This window comes from Trichechus manatus, unplaced genomic scaffold (genome assembly GCF_000243295.1).
Source record: "Trichechus manatus latirostris isolate Lorelei unplaced genomic scaffold, TriManLat1.0 scaffold00077, whole genome shotgun sequence".
Classification (NCBI taxonomy): Eukaryota; Metazoa; Chordata; class Mammalia; order Sirenia; family Trichechidae; genus Trichechus; species Trichechus manatus.
In genome coordinates, this window is record NW_004444013.1 from 1,215,984 (window position 1) to 1,235,534 (window position 19,551).

At 42.8% G+C, this 19,551-nt stretch overlaps 1 protein-coding gene across 2 annotated transcripts in view; it reads right to left on the reverse strand.

The window, feature by feature from the left end:
• Nucleotides 1–1,014: 1,014 nt before the first annotated feature.
• Nucleotides 1,015–19,551, reverse strand: part of BAZ1B (bromodomain adjacent to zinc finger domain 1B) — a 99,300-nt gene continuing 80,763 nt past the window's right edge. The window contains exons 17-20 of one of the 2 annotated variants that reach the window (XM_004380749.2): nucleotides 6,167–6,312; nucleotides 4,804–4,907; nucleotides 3,529–3,901; nucleotides 1,015–3,015 (exon numbers count right to left, since the gene is read on the reverse strand). In XM_004380749.2, the coding sequence (XP_004380806.1) occupies nucleotides 3,544–3,901; nucleotides 4,804–4,907; nucleotides 6,167–6,312 (608 nt within the window). In that variant the 3' untranslated portion in view covers nucleotides 1,015–3,015; nucleotides 3,529–3,543. Of the gene's footprint in view, nucleotides 3,016–3,528; nucleotides 3,902–4,803; nucleotides 4,908–6,166; nucleotides 6,313–17,860; nucleotides 17,898–19,551 lie in introns of those variants that run through there. The other variant, XM_023735277.1, reaches the window with a different exon arrangement.

Consider the following 19,551-nt stretch of genomic DNA (forward strand, 5'->3'; position numbering starts at 1 on the left):
CTATGGGGCAGTTATACTCTGACCTACAGGGTTGCTATGAGTTGGAACAGACTCAACAGCAGTGGGTCTCACTTTTGTTGGTATCCCCATTTTATAGATAGGGAAAGGGTTTGGAGAGGGCTTAGCTGGCTTAAGACCCACACAACCCAGTCTGAGGCAGAGCTTGAAAATGAACCCAAGTCTAAGGCCACTGCTTTTGTGATTTCTACCACACCAGTGGATTCAAGTTTTTCTTCCTTCTCCTAGTATCCTTTGAGCTGTGGGGAACAGCAGGGTGTTATATCCAGGTTGTTACACCTGAGAGGGTTAAACATCTAGAGAAGCTGGGCAGGGTGAGTAGAGGAGACGAAGTCCCTCTCACAGCTGAACTCCCTCCCTCAAGGAAAATTTAAAGCCAGCAACACCTCAGAAACCAACATCTGCTAACATGTGCTGTGTGCCCTTGGCCTCTTCTCTTGGTGGCCTCAACACCCAAGCGTTTGGGTCCTCTGAGTGCAGCATGTATGTGTACTCGCATGCTCTGGCTTGTGAGCCTGTACTTATGGGTCTCAGCTTGTGCATGGTAGGGGGCTTGAGTTATCAGAACTTAGCCTGGACTCAGTATTTATTCTGTGGACACAATCCAAAGTTCACAGAGGTCAGCAGGGATAATCTTGGCCAAGGGCAGAGTGGAGAGAGGGCCCAGTAGGGGGTCAGTAGCAACTCTAACTCCCAGGGAGTCCCAGCTGGAGGAAGACCTGCACAGGATTAGGATACAGACCCTAGATGAGGTGACATGGCCCCACAGGCACCCTACTGTGTGCCTAAAAGACCTGGGACTTCACAGACATGGGCTAGGACCTCTGAATCCAACCATCATTGTGGAGGAAATGATGAGAGGGAGCATAGCTCCCTTCTCGGGAGCCTGAGGTCTGGAGCAGATGAGCTAGTCAAATGCCACTTGACCTCGGTCAGCACAGGCCTGGGTCAAAGCACAGGCTCACCAAGATCAAAGTGAGTGACAGAACCTCCAAGAGCTCTAGGTTCTCCTGAAAGGCTCTTCCACTTCACCTTACACTATCTCCAGGTCAGGCGGTCAGGAACTGGCCATTTTGTTTCTCAGTAACTGGGATCACAGCAATGACTCAGCTCCCACCTAGCAATCACCTACCCTAATCGATCACCCTTGGCTTTAAAAATCCCAGCATGAACAGTAAATGAAGACATAAATAAAGCAAGACTGGCCCTGTGGTAGAACAGTTGAAGGTGAGTATATGGAGATTCACTAAACTTTTCATTCTTGCTGTGTGTTTTAAATTTTCCTTGAAATAGAAGTTTTTAAAAATGTCAGGAGTTTCCCTAAAAACTCTTAAGCCCTTAAGGATCACATAAATCCTACTTGAGGCCTTAAAAAAATAGTTTCCCCTAATTCTTAAGAGGTTTCAAATGATGATTTTTTAAAAATTTTTTCTGGGATTTAGATAAAGACAAGGTCAGGAGAGACTTCAAAGTCTTGTTTCAATTAGCCAGGGCACTGGAAATGTCTCTTGGAAGGTCAGAAAATGCAATAAATCAATCTGCCCTCTAGTGAAAGATTAAGAGCTCCTCTCAATCCTGAGGCCAAGCCTTCACAGAAGAATTGGCTCCAAGAGTCAATGGCTGCACAATCCGCTTACACCCCAAGAGCACAAAGAAAGATCCATCAAAATTTTATTCTTTATAATAAACACAAGTACATAAGTTTATTTGAAATTCCAATTTGTTACAAGTTCACCCTTTAATGGGGCCCTTCCTCCTCAAAGACAATAAAAAAACAATTCAGATGTAACTGAAGTGGGAACCTAAGATTCTCACTATTAACAAGAACAGACTGGACCTAGGATAAGAGCTGGGGAAGGTGTGGGTGGTTGGGATTATGAATGGTAATGTCAGTGCTAACTCCAAGCCCGTGGGAGAAGGGACAGTAAGCTGATCCACCAGCCACTGGGGCAAATTCCCCAAGTCCTTGGGTGAGGAGGATGGGGAAGAGACAGGGACCACAACTTGAAGTTTAATATTAGAGGCTTTATTTTCAACTTCTATGAGTTACAATCCCTTGGTGGACTTCTTTTCCTTTAATTTAAATAGTTACAGAAGAGCTGAGGTGCTCAGATTTTCTAAATCCAAAGTTGATAGAAAAGAAAATTAAACCCTGTTTTGTGTTTTTATCAAAATCTGCCATAAAAGGGAAAGAAGACAAAATTTTACCTAAATGTAACAACTAGTGCTAGACTCGTTGTGGGAAGGGGCTCTATGAGCTTCTCCCTTGCTCCCTCCCCCAACCCCACTGACACTGACCACTGAAATATTCAGGTTCTCAAGGAGTTCCAAGTCTGAAGCCAGAATGGGCATGGGAGGAGGCTGTGGAGGGGAGAGGCAGACACAGCCACCATGGCAGGAACAGGGGACTTCCCCTCCCCCAACCAGATCCCACTCTGCCTTGATGAGCCTCCAACCTAGTTTCTCCGAAGGCAAGAGGATGGGCTGAGGGAGAAGATAGGGAAAAGTAAAGCAAACACATTATCATATAAATTGTACTGTACATGTGCCAAAGCAAGATGACAAATATTTTACAAGATGTTCTTTATACAATACCACTGCTGAAACAAGCAACTTTTAATAACTAGAAAAGTCAATTTAAAAAAATTAAACATTTAAATTCTTCCTGCTTTTCTTCTGCTCCCCCCAGAGCTTATCTGGTATGTGGGTGGGCTGGGCTCCAACACCCCTCTGGCCAGATCCATCCAAGGTAAAGGTTATACGCATGATTAGAAGCAGGACTCCAGTCTCTAAGTGAAGTGCCTTCATTTTTGTTGTTGTTGTTGAGGGGGTGGGGTGAGGTGGGGGTGGAGAGGTTGTCACAAAGAAGGGGAGGGGTGTTCAGGAATGGCTCCAGCAAACGACCCTTCACTCTGCCAAGGTCAACTGAAAAGACTACAGCTGTTTCATGATGCTGGTGAATACAGAGTTCTGTACGGCACGCACGGATACCACCACCTGAGAGGGAGAGGGAGGAAGAGACAGCATGGGTGCAAGGAGACAAGACTGTACATATACACAGATTAAAAAAAAAAATCACCATCATTTCCCCAATTGGCCTGTTTTCCCTTGATCCTTCTATGTAACACAGTAATCCTTCCCCTGGAGGCAGAGGGGCTGGTGACTATTGTGGTAGCCAAAATGGGAGGGCCCTTAGAAAAGGAGGAGGAAAAGGAACTGAGCTCACAAGAAAAGCCTAGAACTTTTCCAGGAAACTCTCAGAAAGGGGGCTAAGGCCCTCTTCTGCCCATAATCTATCTTGGCAGAGACTGCCAACCAGATGCCCCAAACAGCTTTACCCGAGGAAGGCCCTGGGCGGGTTTTAGAAAAGCGGCACCCACTGAGACGACAGGCATCTCTGGGCTCACTGTGATCTCCTCCCGTCCAAGCTCTTTGCAGTCTTCCTCTCTTGCCTCCCCTACTCTCCCTGGCCCTTCCCCCGCTCCAGGCCCTCAGCCTCAGCTCTCTTACCAGGGTCCTGCTTCTCTATTTCTTCTGTCTTCGTCCCCTGGACTGTCCAACAGGCTCTGGCTCACTGTCCCCTTCATCTTCAGGAAGCCGGTCAGGAAACTTGTTGCGTTTCCTGCGGACATATGGGTGGCCAGGAAGATGTTTATGCAACAGAGCCACCAGACACTGTTCTGTCTTCACCGTGCAGTCCAGTACATGGCTGCCACGGCAGTTGTACAGCTCGGCGTTGGTGAACACCTGCTTCATGTCGGTGAGAAACTCCTGCACAGAGCGGTAGCCCGCACAGGAACATTTGTTTTGCATTGTCTGAAAGTCCATGGGGTGGGTGATCACATCATAGTAGTCTTCAGCCTCATCTCTGGTCACAGGCTCCCTATGGAGAGCCACCACATGGAGTAATATTAGGACAGCTTTGAATGCAACTGAGAGAAACCTTGTTGTCAAATCACCCGCCCCAGACTGTCCATACCTGCTGGGATCAGCCAACCACAGACAGAGAAGTGGGGATAGAGAAGGTGTGTTCACCTTGTACTAAGAATTGTCCCCTCCACTGATCCCACCCTGTCTGGAGCAAGGGAGAATTAAGAAAACCAAAGACACAAGGGAAAGATTAGTCCAAAGGACTGATGGACCACAACTACCACAGCCTCCACCAGACTGAGTCCAGCACAACTAGATGGTGCCCGGCTACCACCACCGACTGCTCTGACAGGGACCACAATAGGGGGTCCCGGACTGAGCTGGAGAAAAATGTAGAACAAAATTCTAATTCACAGAAAAAGACCAGACTTACTGGTCTGACGGAGACTGGAGAAACCCCGAGAGTATGGCCCTGGACACCCTTTTAGCTCAGTACTGAGGTCACCCCTGAGGTTCACCCTTCAGCCAAAGACTAGACAGGCCCATGAAACAAAATGAGACTAAACGGGCACACCAGCCCAGGAGTAAGGACTAGAAGGCAGGAGGGGACAGGAAAGCTGGTAAAACGGAACCCAAGGTCGAGAAGAAGAGAGTGTTAACATGTCGTGGGTGTGGCAACCAATGTCACAAAACAATATGGCTATTAACTGTTTAATGAAAAACTAATTTGCTCTGTAAACCTTCATCTAAAGCACAATTTTAAAAAAAAGAACTGTCCTTCTCAGTCTGGGAAGCTACTTCTCCTGCCATTGAGACATGTCCTGAGAGGAAAGGGATCAGGGTAGTTCCTAGGTCTTCAGCTTAGCTAGCTGCCATTTTGAACATTGTCCTTGTGCTTGGGGACACAGAACTCACCTGAAAGGCCAGCTGAAGCGGTACTTCACAATCTTGTGGAGGATCTCTTCACATTTCTGCAGCTCCAGGCTTTGCCTCCGGGAGCTCCGCTTGGTCTGAAGCACCTGGCACCAAATAAAAAAGACATGTTATTACAGATACAAGAGAAGAAGAGAAGATGGGGCAGAAAATGTGTATATCTGTGAGAGAAAGGAAGGGGGAGGAAGAGTAGGGGAGGGAGAAGAGGGGAAAGGAGGGAGAAAGGGGGAGGAGAGAAGGAGAAAAGGACAAAAAGATTAAAAAAAAAAAGAGTTCAATCATTTTCTGGGGTCAGAGATGGCCAAAATCATGTGGCATTCAAGTCAGAGCACTCTTCGCACAAGAGGCAGGCATCTTCCCATCAGCCCACTTGCCTCCTCCGTGGTGGATGATGATCAAAGAAGCAGAGGACAGACAGCAGTTGGCACATTAGTAGCAGAGTAGAGAGGGCCATCCTCAACAGGATGCTAGCCTTCTGAGAGGACATGGACCTGGAATTACGGTGATAAGGCAGATGGGTATAAACAAGCAACCGCAGAAAGCCAGACAGGTTATCTGGCCCACCAGCAGCCAGTTCTGCGGTAGCAGGGTGTCTCAGGGAAGAAAACCAAGAGGTACAGTTCCCTTTCTGGACTTGGGCTCTGCCACTATAAGCATGTGGGAACTAAATAGCCAAGGAGAAAAGGGGTGGGCCTCACTCCCAGGAAGCCATAACAGAGTTGTGGCTCCCAGCTGTAACAGCCTTGGGCTGAGGGCATTAGGGTGAGCAAGTGGGAGGTTCTTTCAATGTCTTCTGGGCTCCCTAATGGCTTGTTTATGCCCCCAACCTATCTCAACCACAATTTGATCTGTCAAAATAAGCACATTTTTAAGAGCCTCTTTTTGTTCTTTAAAGTGCAAGTGAACTCTAAAGCAAAACCACTAAATTTATACTGGTTGAGGAGCAGAGGGGAGGGTGGTGCCCCCCCCATAACAACTGTCAGCAGGAGACCAAACAGTCAGGGAAGCTCCCGCATTGCTGACATTCCCACAGTGGAGACTCAGCCCATGTGAGCCCACTGGAGACAAATGGATACTATTTTAAAATCCTTAACAGGCTGCACGCTGCCTGCTAACTAAAGGAGACAGTATCTGCAGGCTCTGCAGGGGAATACCGGACATAGCTGTTCCTGGAGGGCCTGCTGCCTCTGTCTGCCTACAGGCCCACCCATCTGCCTCATCAGCCTCAATGAGTGGGGAAGAGGGAGAAGAGGGGAAAGCTCTCATCTGTTGCCTGATGACTTCCTAATGCTGGGGTGAAGAAGAAAACAGAAAGGTTAGATGGAGGGTGATAAATAATTCTTACCAGCTCATCAACCTCAGTGTCATCCACAGGTGGCGCCTTTGGCCGAGCTCTCCTGGTAGGATGCGGCTTCTTCCCTGGTCGTCGACCAGGCCTTGCCACAGCGGGGATGACACCCTGCTTGCCCCGAACAGTCTTTCGAGGTCTCACTGAAATGAAAAATACAGATTTAGAGCAGAACAGCTGAGGATGTGGTGTGGGGGAAGGAGAAGGAGATAATCTGGACAAGCAGAGCAGTGGTCTCCTGTGGTTAACTCTGGAAAACAAGGTGCTCCTGATGGTTCTCTCCAGCCTACCTAAGAGGACACTGAAGCTTCTCCTTTCAAAGGAAGCAACAACAGCACATGAGGAATGGGTACCTTTCACCAACTTCCACGGGCCTTTTAAGAGGCTATTCTGCAGCCCAATTCCTGCAGTACTCCCCTCCTGTCTCCACCCTGTTCAGTTACTCCCAGAAATGAAGCCCTTGAAGGTGCCAATTATAAACTAAATCAGAAGAAGAAACTATGTGCTAATAACTGCTGGAATTCCTATAGCCCATCTCAACCTGAAAGTGTGTATTTTTTACATATGAGATGGAATTTGACTGTAAAATAGACCTTATTTCATAATCCCCAAAGTATCTACAATCACCATCCCCAATATTTTCAGAGAAAAGCTGATACTAATGTGAAGGGCCTCCCCTGGGCCAGAAGTAGGATCCATCACATGCCCAGAGCCATTCTCCCTGCCTTGGAGAGTGAACAAATTAAAAAACAGGGTTAAAAATAAATTGCTGGCTCCCCTAAGCCAGGAACCCAGGAAAGGCACAGCTCCTTTGCCTAGGTACAGGCATAGGAGATCCACGGACTTTGAGTACCTTTCCCCTTGCATAAACTTGTGTGGGCCCATCTCAACAGCATAGGCCCTCATTACTGCACTACAAGAGGGTATATACCGGAACTCTAACTTCAACTGTTTCTGCTGTGAAGTGGCAGGTTCTTGACATATGACACTGCTCTGCCCATTAAGCAGGGTCTTCACTTACCCACATCAGGAGCCTGAGGACTGGTGGCTCCATCCATGCCACCTAGCCACCTGCGAGAGGGTCCATGAATAAGAGGTGCCCCCCAGTCCTTACACCCAACAGCATTAGGTGCTCACAGTCCAGCTGCAAAACCCACCCACCTACATGCTCTAGGAAACACGGTCACGTCTTCCTCCTGGACACTTGGGAGCAGCCATCAGCCCCCTTCCTTGCTCAGAGTGTGTGCCCCTGCTACAACCAGATGCCTGGGCCTACACCAATCACCCATGCCTGTCTAGGACTGTAAGTGAGAGCCTACACCACACACTTGGTGGCTATCTACCTGGGCACCTGAGCTGAATCCATACAGAAAGAGTAGGCACACTCCTGAGCTCACATACCTAGTAACAGATCTAATCATCTGGCGACAGGACATTAGAGCTTCAAAGGTGCCAATAATCAAACTAGCTCATACGAGCAGCCCATTTGGGCAGGTCGAAACAAAACAAGAAGCTAGGACACAGTAAGCAACCATTAAAATAAATACAATAACCAAATCAAATAAAGAGGCAATCCATGATGGGTTCAGCAAGCTCCCAAAATAAAGAATCTAGAAATTTTCCAGAACGAAAATTTCTTGGAATTATCCGATGCAAAATACAAAGATTAACATACAGAACTGTTCAAGAAATTAGGAAGGAAATTAAGCAAAACGCAGAACACGCAATAGAGAAAATTAAAAAGATTAGAGAAGAGCATAATGACAAATTTAACAGGCTGCAAGAATCCATAGAGAGACAGCAATCAGCAATTCAGAAGATTAACAATAAAATGTCAGAATTAGACAACTCGATAGAAAATCACAGGAGCAAAACTGAGGCAATGTTAAGTCAGAATTAGTGAGACTGAAGATAAAGCACTTGACACCAACTTATTTGAGGAAAAATCAGATAAAAAGATTAAAAAAAAAAAAATGAAGAAACCCTAAGAATTATGTGGGACTCTGTCAAAAGAAATAATCTGCAAGTGATTGGCGTACCAGACCAGGGGGTAGAAAACAGAAAGTACAGAGAGAATTGAAGATTTGTTGGCAGAAAACTTCCCCGATATCATGAAACATGACAAGATATCGATCCAAGATGCTCATTGAACCCCACATAAGGAAGATTCCAAAAGAAAGTCACCAAGACATATTAGAACCTAACTTGCAAAAACCAAAGATAAAGAGAGAATTTTAAGAGCGGCTAGGGATAAACGAAAAATCACCTACAAAGGAGAGTCAATAAGAATAAGCTTGGACTACTCAGCAGAAACCATGCAGGCAAGAAGGCAATAGGATGACATATAGAAAGCCTTGAAGAAAAAAAACTGCCAGCCCTGAATTATATATCCAGCAAAACTGCTTCTCAAATATAATGATGAAATTAGGGCATTTCCAAATAAACAGAAGCTTAAGGAATTCGAAAAAACCAAACTAAAATTGTAAGAAATACTAAATGGAGTCCTCTGATAAGAAAATAAGTAACATCAGATAACAAGCCAAGACCAGAACACAGGACAGAGCAACCAGATATCAACCCACATAAGGAAGTCACAAAAGGAAATCAAAGCTAAAACACTGAAAATAGGGGAACAGATGTCAATATGTAAAAGATCACAACATTAAAACAAGAAAGAGGGACTTAAAAAATGCAGACATAGATTTTTCATACGGAGAGGAAGTCAAGGTGATGTAAAGAAATAAAAGACTAGTATAAACTTAGAAAAAGAGGAGTAAATATTAAGGTAGCCAAAAAGGAAACTAACCATCCTACAAGTCAAAATAAAAAACTAGAAAAATATAAAGATTCAGCAAACACAAAATCAACAACAATGAAAAAGATGAAAAGAAAATACATAAATAAAAACGAATCAGCACAGAAAATTAAGTGGAACAAAGAAACCGTGAATAACACACACAAAAAAAAGACATCAAAATGACAGCACTAAGCTCATACCTATCAGTAATTATGCTCAATGTAAATGGACTAAATGCAACAATAAAGAGACAGACAGTGGCAGACTGGATTAAAAAACACGATCCGTCAATCGGCTGCCTACAAGAGACAAACTTTAGACATAAAGACACAAAAAAAAAAACCCTAAAATTTAAAGGATGGAAAAAAACATATCAAGCAAACAACACTCAAAAAAGAGCAAGAGTGGCAATATTAATCTCTGACAAAATAGACTTTAAAGTAAAATCCACCACAAAGGATAAGGAAGGACACTATATAATGATTAAAGGGTCAGTACACCAAGAAGACATAACTATGATAAATATTTACGCACCCAACGACAGGGCTCCAAAATACATAAAACAAACTGTAACAGCACAGAAAAAAGAGATAGACAGCTCCACAATACTAGTAGGAGACTTCAACACACCACTTTCAGTGAAGGACAGACCATCCAGAAAGAAGCTCAACAAAGACACAGAAGATCTAAATGCTACACTCAACCAACTTGATCTCATAGACATATACCGAACACTCAACCCAACAGCAGCCAAGTATACTTTCTTTCACAACACACATGGAACATTCTCCAGAAGAGACCAAATATTAGGCCATAAAGCAAGCCTTAACAAAATCCAAAGCATCAAAATATTACAAAGCGTCTTTTCTGACCATAAAGCCATAAAAGTGCAAATCAACAACACAAAAAGCAAGGAAAAAAAATCAAACACATTCAAGCTGAACAACACCTTGCTCAAAAACTACTGGGTTATAGAAGAAATTAAGGATGAAATAAAGAAATTCATAGAGTCAAAAGAGAATGAAACCACATCCTACCAGAACCTTTGGGACACAGAAAAAGCAGAGGTCAGTTTATAGCAATAAATGCACACATCCAAAAGGAAGGGCCATAATCAAAACATTAACCCTACAACTGGAACAAGTAGAAAGAGAGCAGCAAAAGAAGCCCTCAGGTGCCAGAGAAAAGGAAATAAAAAGAAGTAGAGCAGAATTAAATGAAATAGAGAATAGAAAAACAGGTGAAGCGTTAATAAGACCAAAAGCTGGTTCTCTGAAAAGATCAACAAAATTGATAAACCATTGGCTGAAATGACAAGAGAAAAACAGGAAAGGAAGCAGGTAACCCATATAAGGAATGAGACAGGTGGTATCACAACAAACCCAACTGAAATTAAAAGAATCATAACAGAATACTATGAAAAACTGTACTCTATGAAAACCTAGAGGAAATGGACAAATTTCTAGAAAAACTCACTACCTACCTACATAAACTACATAAACCCATAACAAAAGAAGAGACTGAAAAGGTAATTAAAAAACTCCCAACAAAAAAAAGCCCTGATGGACTTCTGGGAAACATGGCACTACAGTCAGAAGCACCACCCCGTCCCTCCATAGCAAAGATCAGAAAAACTAAGTCAAACAGAGTCACAGGTCAATCCTGAAACGCTAAGCAACAAATGAAGAGATAAAGAACTCAGCCAAGCACTGAATGCAGTAAGAAACTGACCGAGAACAGAGAGCAAAGAGAGATACATGTAGAGGTCCCGCAGCAGCTACTGCAGCACAGATCCGCCATCCTGGACTCCTGTCGGAGATCAGCAAATGGGGTATGAGAAAGCAGCTCCATGGAGCTACCAGCAGTAGACAGAACAACCGGTGACCAGCAACATACACTTCCCCACCCCCAACCCTTACTCACCCCCACTTAGCCTCCTCTGCTTCCTGCAGCCACAGTCTCTTGGCCAGGAAGAAACAGCTCCATCCTGCTGTCGCTTGGATTCCACTCGCCTAAACTGGCCAGCTCCCTGAGTGCCTTTTGTTGGCTCCTGGTGTTTCTTTTTTCTGCTTCTTTAGATTTCTTCCTTACCTCTCACCACCTCCCACTTCTTTCTCTCAAATACCTGGCTCTGTGCGCCATCTTTGCATCTTCCTGAAAGGCTGTGAAATACCGCTCAACTGTGAAAATGCTTCCCGGCCCGTGCCGCCACGCTGCTGGGAACCCCGGGGCTTTTTTGGTCTACTCTGATTTGTTCTGTTTTGATTTCTTTCTTTGTTCTCATTTTCTTTTCTCAGCTTGGGAGCCCCTTCTAGCCAGGTAGTACCACCTGGCTTGGAAGCTACTCCCCTCCCTTACTCTGCACAGACACACAGTGACATCCCTGGGGGCATTTCTTATTTTTTTTTATTTTCCTTTTTGATTTCTTTGTTTTGTTTTCTTCTCTCTTATTTCCTTTTCGTCTTTCTTCATTTCTAGCTTCACAATTTATTCATTTTTTTCTTTTACCCTTTTTCTTTCATTTTTGTTTTTCCCTATTTCTCAGTCTCTCATCTCTCCAATCCAACAGTAAGCTCCCTTAGCACTCTTTTTGTTTGTGTGTATGTTTTTGGCTCCTGTTCCTCTCTCCTCTCTCTCATCTTTCCCATACCTATCTTAGCTTCACACATCACAATCAATCCCCACCTTCCTGCCTAGCTGCACCGTGTGCTGAACATCACACTCCCAAGCAGCACAGGCACGGCCTACTGGAACCTGACCTGCACTAATTCCAGGTCCATACTGTCATCCCTGGTATGTGCCACAAACAACCCATCCCAGCAACTCCCCTTCAGCTAGACCTGTCCTGCTCTACCATACCTCAGTGATTGACCCTGCCCATTGGAGAAGAGGTGAAAAGTATCATGCCCACAGACGAGCAAACAACAAAGAATGCACAACCCGCCAGTTCAGACATAACCAAATAAAACAAAAAAGCAGGACGAAACAAACAAATCTACAATCAATAAACGAGGAAAATAAACACTGAATGCCCCGAAGACAGCAGACAATATCAAAACATTTACAAAAACAGGACAGGATGGTTCCAATAGGTGTCCAAAATAAAACACCACATGACCTTACAGTAGAAGACACAGACCTAATTGATAGAGAATCCAAATCTCTAATATTCAGAATTATCCAAGGGTCAAAGCAAAAAGCAGACAAAAATGAGAAACAAACAGACAAATTCATGGGAAACACAGACAAAAAAAATGGAAGACTTCAAGAAAATACAGGAACAAAATGCTAAAATAAATTCACAACTAGAAATCATACAAAAACAACAATTAGAAATCCAAACGATAAACAAGATTTCAGAAATGGGCAGTGTCATAGAATGGCTGAGGAGCAGCTTTGAAACGATGGACAACAGGATCAGCGAAACTGAAGACAAACACTTGGATACAACTCTGTTTGAGGAAAAATCAGAAAAAAGAATGAAGAAACCCTGAGAACTATGGGGGATACAATCAAAACAAAAAATCTTCAAATGACTGCAGTTCCACAACAGGGGGCGAAAACAGAAAACAGAGAGGATCGCTGAAGAATTGCTGACAGAAAACTTCCCCAACATCATGAAAGATGAAAAGCGGACCATCCAAGAAGCTCAACGAACTCCATATAGGACAGACCCCAAAACAAAATCACCAAGGCACATCATAATCACACTCACTAAAACCAAAGACAAACAAAGAATCCCGAGAGCAGCTTGAGAAAAACAAGAATTCACATACAGAGGAGAAACAATAAGACTAAACTTGGATTATTCAGCAGAAACCATGCAGGCAAGAAGGCAATGGGATGACATATATAAAATCTTGAAAGAAAAAAATTACCAGTCGTGAATAATATATGATGCAAAACTCTTGTTCAAATATGATGGTGAAATTAGGTCATTTCCAGACAAACAGAAATTAAGGGACTATGTAAAAACGAAAGTAAACTCACAAGACTTATTAAAGGGAGTCCTTCAATCTGAGAAGAAACAACATGAGACCACAGACTGACTACAGAACACAGGATTGTACTAGCCTGATACCAACCTAGGAAAGGAACTCTTAAAGACTATGCAAAACCAAAAGAATTACAACAGGAAATCAGACAGGTTAATCTGTAAATGACAACAACATCACAACAATAAAAGACGGAATGAACGGTGTAGGTATAGAACCTTCTAATGGAGAGGAAGGCAAAGCGATACCAAGTAACAATAGAGTAGTTCAAATCTAGGAAGATAAGGGTAAATCTCAAAGTAATAAAAAAAAAGTTAACAAACCTACTCATCAAAATAAAGAAAAACATAAAGTCTCACTAAAAACAAAACCTACAAAAACAAAAGAAATGGAAAACAAAATCCACAGACAAAAGGAACTCAGCACAGGAGAGTAAAAGGAACAAAGAAAACATCAGCACCACAAAAAAGAAAAAAAAAACACTATAAAACGCAATCCCACTCCTAGGAATATATCCTAGAGAAGTAAGAGCCATCACACGAATAGACATATGCACACCCATATTCATTTCAGCACTGTTCACACTAGTAAAAAGAAACAACCTAGATGCCCATCACCAGATGAATGGATAAACAAACTATGGTACATACACACAATGGAGTATTATGCAAAGATAAAGAACAATGATGAATCTGTGAAGCACCTCATAACACAGATGAAACTGGAGGACATTATGCTGAGTGAAATAAGTCAATCACAAAAGGACAAATATTGTATCAGACCCCTACTGTAAAAACTCTTGTAAAGGTTTACACACAAAAAGAAGCAATCTTTGTTGGTTACATGGGATGGGAGGGGTGGGTGGGGAATAAATAGAAAACAGATAAGTGGTAACTGGTGAAAGGTAAGACAGTACACAATACTGGGGAAGCCAGCACAACTTGTACAAGAAAAGGTCATGGAAGCTCCACAGATACTTTCAAACTCCCTGAGGGACTGAATTGCTGGGCGGAGGGCTATAGGGACCATGGTCTCAGGGAACATCTACCTCAATTGGCATAACACAGTTTATAAAGACAATGATCTACATTCTACCTTGGTGAGTAGCGTCTGGGGTCTTAAAAGCCTGTGAGCAGCCATCTGAGATACTCCACTGGTCTCACCCCTTCGGGAGCAAGGGAGAAGGAAGAGAACAAGATACAAGGGAAAGATTAGTCCAAAGGACCAATGGACCACAGCTACCAAGGCCTCCACCAGACTGAGTCCAGTACAAATAGATGGTGCCCGGCTACCACCACTGACTTCTCTGACCGGGATCACAGTAGAGGGTCCTGGACAGAGCTGGAAAAGGATGCAGAACAATAATCTAATTCACAAAAAAAAGGACCAGATTTACTGGCCTGACAGACCGCAGAAACCCCGAGAGTATGGCCCCCGGACACCCTTTTAGCTCAGTGGTGAAGTCACTCCCGAAGTTCACCATTCAGCTAGGGATCAACAGCCTCATAAAACAAAACAGGACTAACAAAGCACAGCAGTCAAGGACAAGGACTAGAAGGCAGGACACTAAAGGTGTTGATAGGGAACCCAAGGTTGAGAAGGGACATGTTGACATGTCATGGGGTTGTTAACCATTGTCACAGGGCAATATGTGTACTAACTGTTTAATGAGAAACTATTTGTTCTGCAAACCTTCATCTAAGGCACACACACAGAAAAATTATCTATGTGAGATCAAACTGACAACAGCAACTCAAAAGGTTTGACGGGAAGCGTAGGGAGCAGTGAGCTGAAAATAACGGTGATGGAAAAATTTGGAAAAGGATAGTGAGAATAGCAGCACAACTGGAGAATGTAATCAATGTCTCTGAATTGTACACGTAGAAACTTTTGAAATGGTGTAACTTTGGATATGTATATTTTCACCAAATAAAAGTCCTCCAAGGTCCAGAAGGGAGAGTGTTGACATATCGTGGGGTTGTTAACCGATGTCGTAAAACAATATGTGTACTGACTGTTTAATGAGAAACTATTTGCTTTGTAAACCTTCATCTAAAGTACAAAAAAAAAAAAAAAGCCCTGGCCAGATAGCTTCACTGGAGAATTCTACCAAACTTTCAGAGAAGAGTTAACACTATAGAGCATAGAAAAGGATGGAATACTCCCAAACTCATTCTATGAAGCCATAACCCTGATACCAAAACCAGGTAAAGACACCACAAAAAAAGAAAATTACAGACCAATATCCCTCATGAACATTGGCACAAAAATCCTCAACAAAATTCTAGCCAATATAATTCAGAAACATATCAAAAAAATAATTCACCATGATCAAGTGGGATTTATACCAGGTATTCAGGGATGGTTCAACATTAGAAAAACAATCAGTGTAATCCATCACATAAATAAAATAAAAGACAAGAACCATACATCTTATCAACTGATGCAGAAAAGGCATTTGACAAAGCCCAACACCCATTCATGATAAAAACTCTCAACAAAATAGGAATAGAAGGGGAATTTCCTCAATATAATTTAGGGCATTTATACAAAGCCAATAGCCAACATCATCCTAAATGGAGAGACTTTGAAAGCACTCCCCTTAAGAACTGGAACCAGACAAGGATGCTCTTTTATCACCACTATTATTCAACACTGTGCCAGACGTTCTAGCCAGAGCAATTAGGCTAGAAAAAGAAATAAAAGGCATCCAAATTGGTAGGGAAGAAGTCAAAGTATCTCTATTTGCAGATGATATGATCTTACACACAGAAAACCCCAAAGAATCCACAAGAAAACTACTTGAACTAATAAAGATTTCAGCAAACTTTCAGGATACAAGATAAACATACAAAAATCAGCTAGTTTCCATTACACCAACAAAGAGAACCTCGAAGAGGAAATCACCAAATCAATACCACTGCCCCCAAGAAGATAAAATACTTAGGAATATATCTAACCAGAGACGTAAAAGACCTGTACAAAGAAAACTACAAGATACTACTGCAAGAAACCAAAAAAGACCTGCATAAGTGGCAAACATACCTTGCTCATGGATAGACTCAACATTGTGAAAATGGCAATTCTACCCAAAGCAATCTGCAGATACAATGCAATCCGGATCCAAATTCCAGCAGCGTTTTTTAAAGAGATGGAGAAACAAATCACTAGCTTCATATGGAAAGGGAAGAGGCCCTGAATAAGTAAAGCATTACTCAAGAAGAACAAAGTGGGAGGCCTCACACTACCTGATTTTAGAACCTATTATACTGCCACGGTAGTCAAAACAGCCTGGTACTGGTACAACAACAGATACGTAGACCAATGGTACAGAATTGAGAATCCAGACATAAATTCATCCACCTATGAGCAGCTGATATTTGACATAAGCCCAAAATTCATTAACTGGGGAAAAGACAGTCTCTTTAACAAATGGTGCTGGCATAACTCAATATCCATCTGCAAAAAACTGAAACAAGACCCATACCTCAACACCATGTACAAAAACTAACTCAAAATGGATCAAAGACTTGAATATAAAATCGAAAACGATAAAGATCATGGAAGAAAAAATAGGGACAACACTAGGAGCCCTAATACATGGCATAAACACAATACGAACCATGAATAACCATGCACAAGCACCAGAAGAGAGACCAGATAAACAGGAGCTCCTAAAAATCAAACACTTATGCTCATCAAAAGACTTCCCTAAAAGAGTAAAAAGACAACCTACAGACTGGGAAAAAATTCTGGCTACGACAAATTCGAACAGCGTCTAATCTATAAAATCTACAAGATACTGCAAAACCTCAACCACTAAAAGACAAATAACCCAATTAAAAAATGGGCAAAGGATATGAACAGGCACTTAGCCAAAGAAGATATTCAGGTGGCTAACAGACACATGAAGAAATGCTCACGATCATTAGCTGTTAAAGAAATGCAGATCAAAACTACAATGAGATATCATCTCATCCCAACAAGGTTAGCATTAATCCAAAAAACACAAAATAATAAATGCTGGAGAGGTTGTGGAGACACTGGAACACATACACTTTTGGTGGGAATGTAAAATGATACAACCACTTTGGAAATAGATGTGGCGCTTCCTTAAAAAGCTAGAAATAGAAGTACCATACGATCCAGCTATCCCGCTCCTTGGAATATATTCTAGAGAAATAAGAGCCATCACACGAATAGATATATGCACACCCATGTTCCCTGCAGCACTGTTCACGATAGCAAAAAGTTGGAAGCAACCTAGGTGCCTGTCAACAGATGAATGGATAAACAAATTATGGTATATCCACACAATGGAATACTACACAACAATAAAGAACAACGATAAAACTGTGAAACATCTTATAACATGGAGGAAGCTGGAGGTCATTAGCTGAGTGAATTTAGTCACAGAAGGACAAATATTGTATAAGACCACTATTATAAGAACTCAAGAAAAGGTTTAAACACAGAAGAAAACATTCTTTGATAGTTAGAAGGGTGGGGAGGGAGGGGGAGGGTTATTTACTAACTAGATAGTAGATAAGAATTATCTTAGGTGAAGGGAAGGACAGCAGTATAAAACATTAAGAAAAAAATTATAATAATAATGTGAAGGGCCAAAAGTCTTCATTGAATCCAATTTAGGGCTGACCCAGTCTTGCTTTCTTGCCTTTCTGAAAACTGTAGTCAGTGGGTTAGGCCACTTCCATAGCAGCTCTGCCCAGGATCCCCACAGAGAATGAAGAAAACAAAGGCCACTGAGCCTCCTTGTGTCCTTACAACAGGTGCTCAATGTCAGATAAGCCAACACTCCTCAGTGTGTTGTGTCCTCAGGGAGCAATGCTCCTGAAGAATTAACTCAAGTTCTCCACTGAAAACAGTTTTCCATGACCTTTCCTTGCTCAGACGCTGGAAAATGGGGAGATGACATCTGGATGGAGAGAGAGGTATAAAGGTGCAATGACAACAAAGAATCAATAAACAATGTTTCACATTCTATTTCTAAACTATGTTTTTTGTGGTTTTTTTTTTTGCTATTTTAGGGTCTCTAGCTCAAAACCAGTAAGAGAGAACGAGAAGCTAATGCCAATGATGGACCCTGGGATGACTAGGGACAGCCACCTACCTAGGGCCTTGAACTGCCAGAGGGAACCATATCCCTGGTGGCCTAAAACGTAGAGTAGACAATGGGTTCTGAAGTATCAAATACTTTCCAGATTCTTTTGGCAAAGAGAGACCCTAAAAACCTAGAGGGGAAACAATTCCTTGGAAAGAGAGCAACAACTTGGAAGTGGAAAGTGTTCATTAAAAGGAAACAATGCACTGCTATATTCAGAACCTGTTCCCAGACATATGTGTATCTAAATCATGACTCTGGCCAGTAGCTGAGGGTTTCTTCGTAATGCAGGATTAATGAACTACCTGTCCACTTACACTGGGATACCTGAAAAATCATGCCTGGCGAACAAACATAAGGAGGCCTGGCAGGAAGAAGAGAATTAAGGTATCCCAAATTAGAGCCCTGAAGGAAGAAGGAGGGGATGGGAAGAAGGAAGCAGATGTGCAAGCCCAAAGACCTCTGGGAAGGCTCAAGGGCAGCACCCCTGTCACAGGAGACAGGTCATGCCAAATATCCTCTCTCCTCATATCAAGTATACTTGTTCAGAGCTGCTATGATCTTGGAAATTGTACCATCTCCTCAAAAGTTCATCAAAAATTTCATGTGTGTGATGAAGAGTGAGGCAGCACAAAATACTGGGAAAACCAGCACAACTTGTACAAGGAAAGGTCATCAAAGCTCCAAAGACAAATCCAAACTCCCTGAGGGACTGAACTGCTGGGCAGAGGGCTGTAGAGACCATGGTTTCAGGGAACATCTAGCTCAATTGGCGTAACACAGTTTATAAAGACAATGTTCTACATTCTACCTTGGTGAGTAGCATCTGGGGTCTTAACAGCCTGTGAGCAGCGATCTAAGATACTCCACTGGTCTCACCCCTTCGGGAGCAAGGGAGAATGAAGAGAACAGGATACAAGGAAAAGATAAATCCAAAGGACTAATGGACCACCGCTACCAAGGCTTCCACCAGACTGAGTCCAGTACAGCTAGATGGTGCCTGGCTACCACCACTGACTGCTCTGACCCGGATCACAACAGACGGGTCTGGACAGAGCTGGAGAAGGATGTAGAACAAAATTCTAACACACACAAAAAGGACCAGATTTACTGGCCTGAAAGGGACTGGGGAGAAAACCTGAGAGTATGGCCCCCAGATACCCTTTTAGCTCAGTGGAGAAGTCAGTTCCAAGGTTCACTGTTCAGCAGGGGATTGGACAGCCCCATAAAACAAAATGGGACTACTGAGGCACAGCAGTCCAGGGACAAGGACTAGAAGGCAGAAGGGGACAGGAAAGCTGGTGATAGGCAACGGAAGGTTGAGTAACGACAGTGTTGACACGTCGTGGGGTTGTTAACCATTGTCATAGGGCAACATGTATACTAACTGTTTAATGAGAAACTATTTTGTTCTGTAAACCTTCATCTAAAGTGAGAATAGCAGCACAACTGGAAGAACATAATCAAT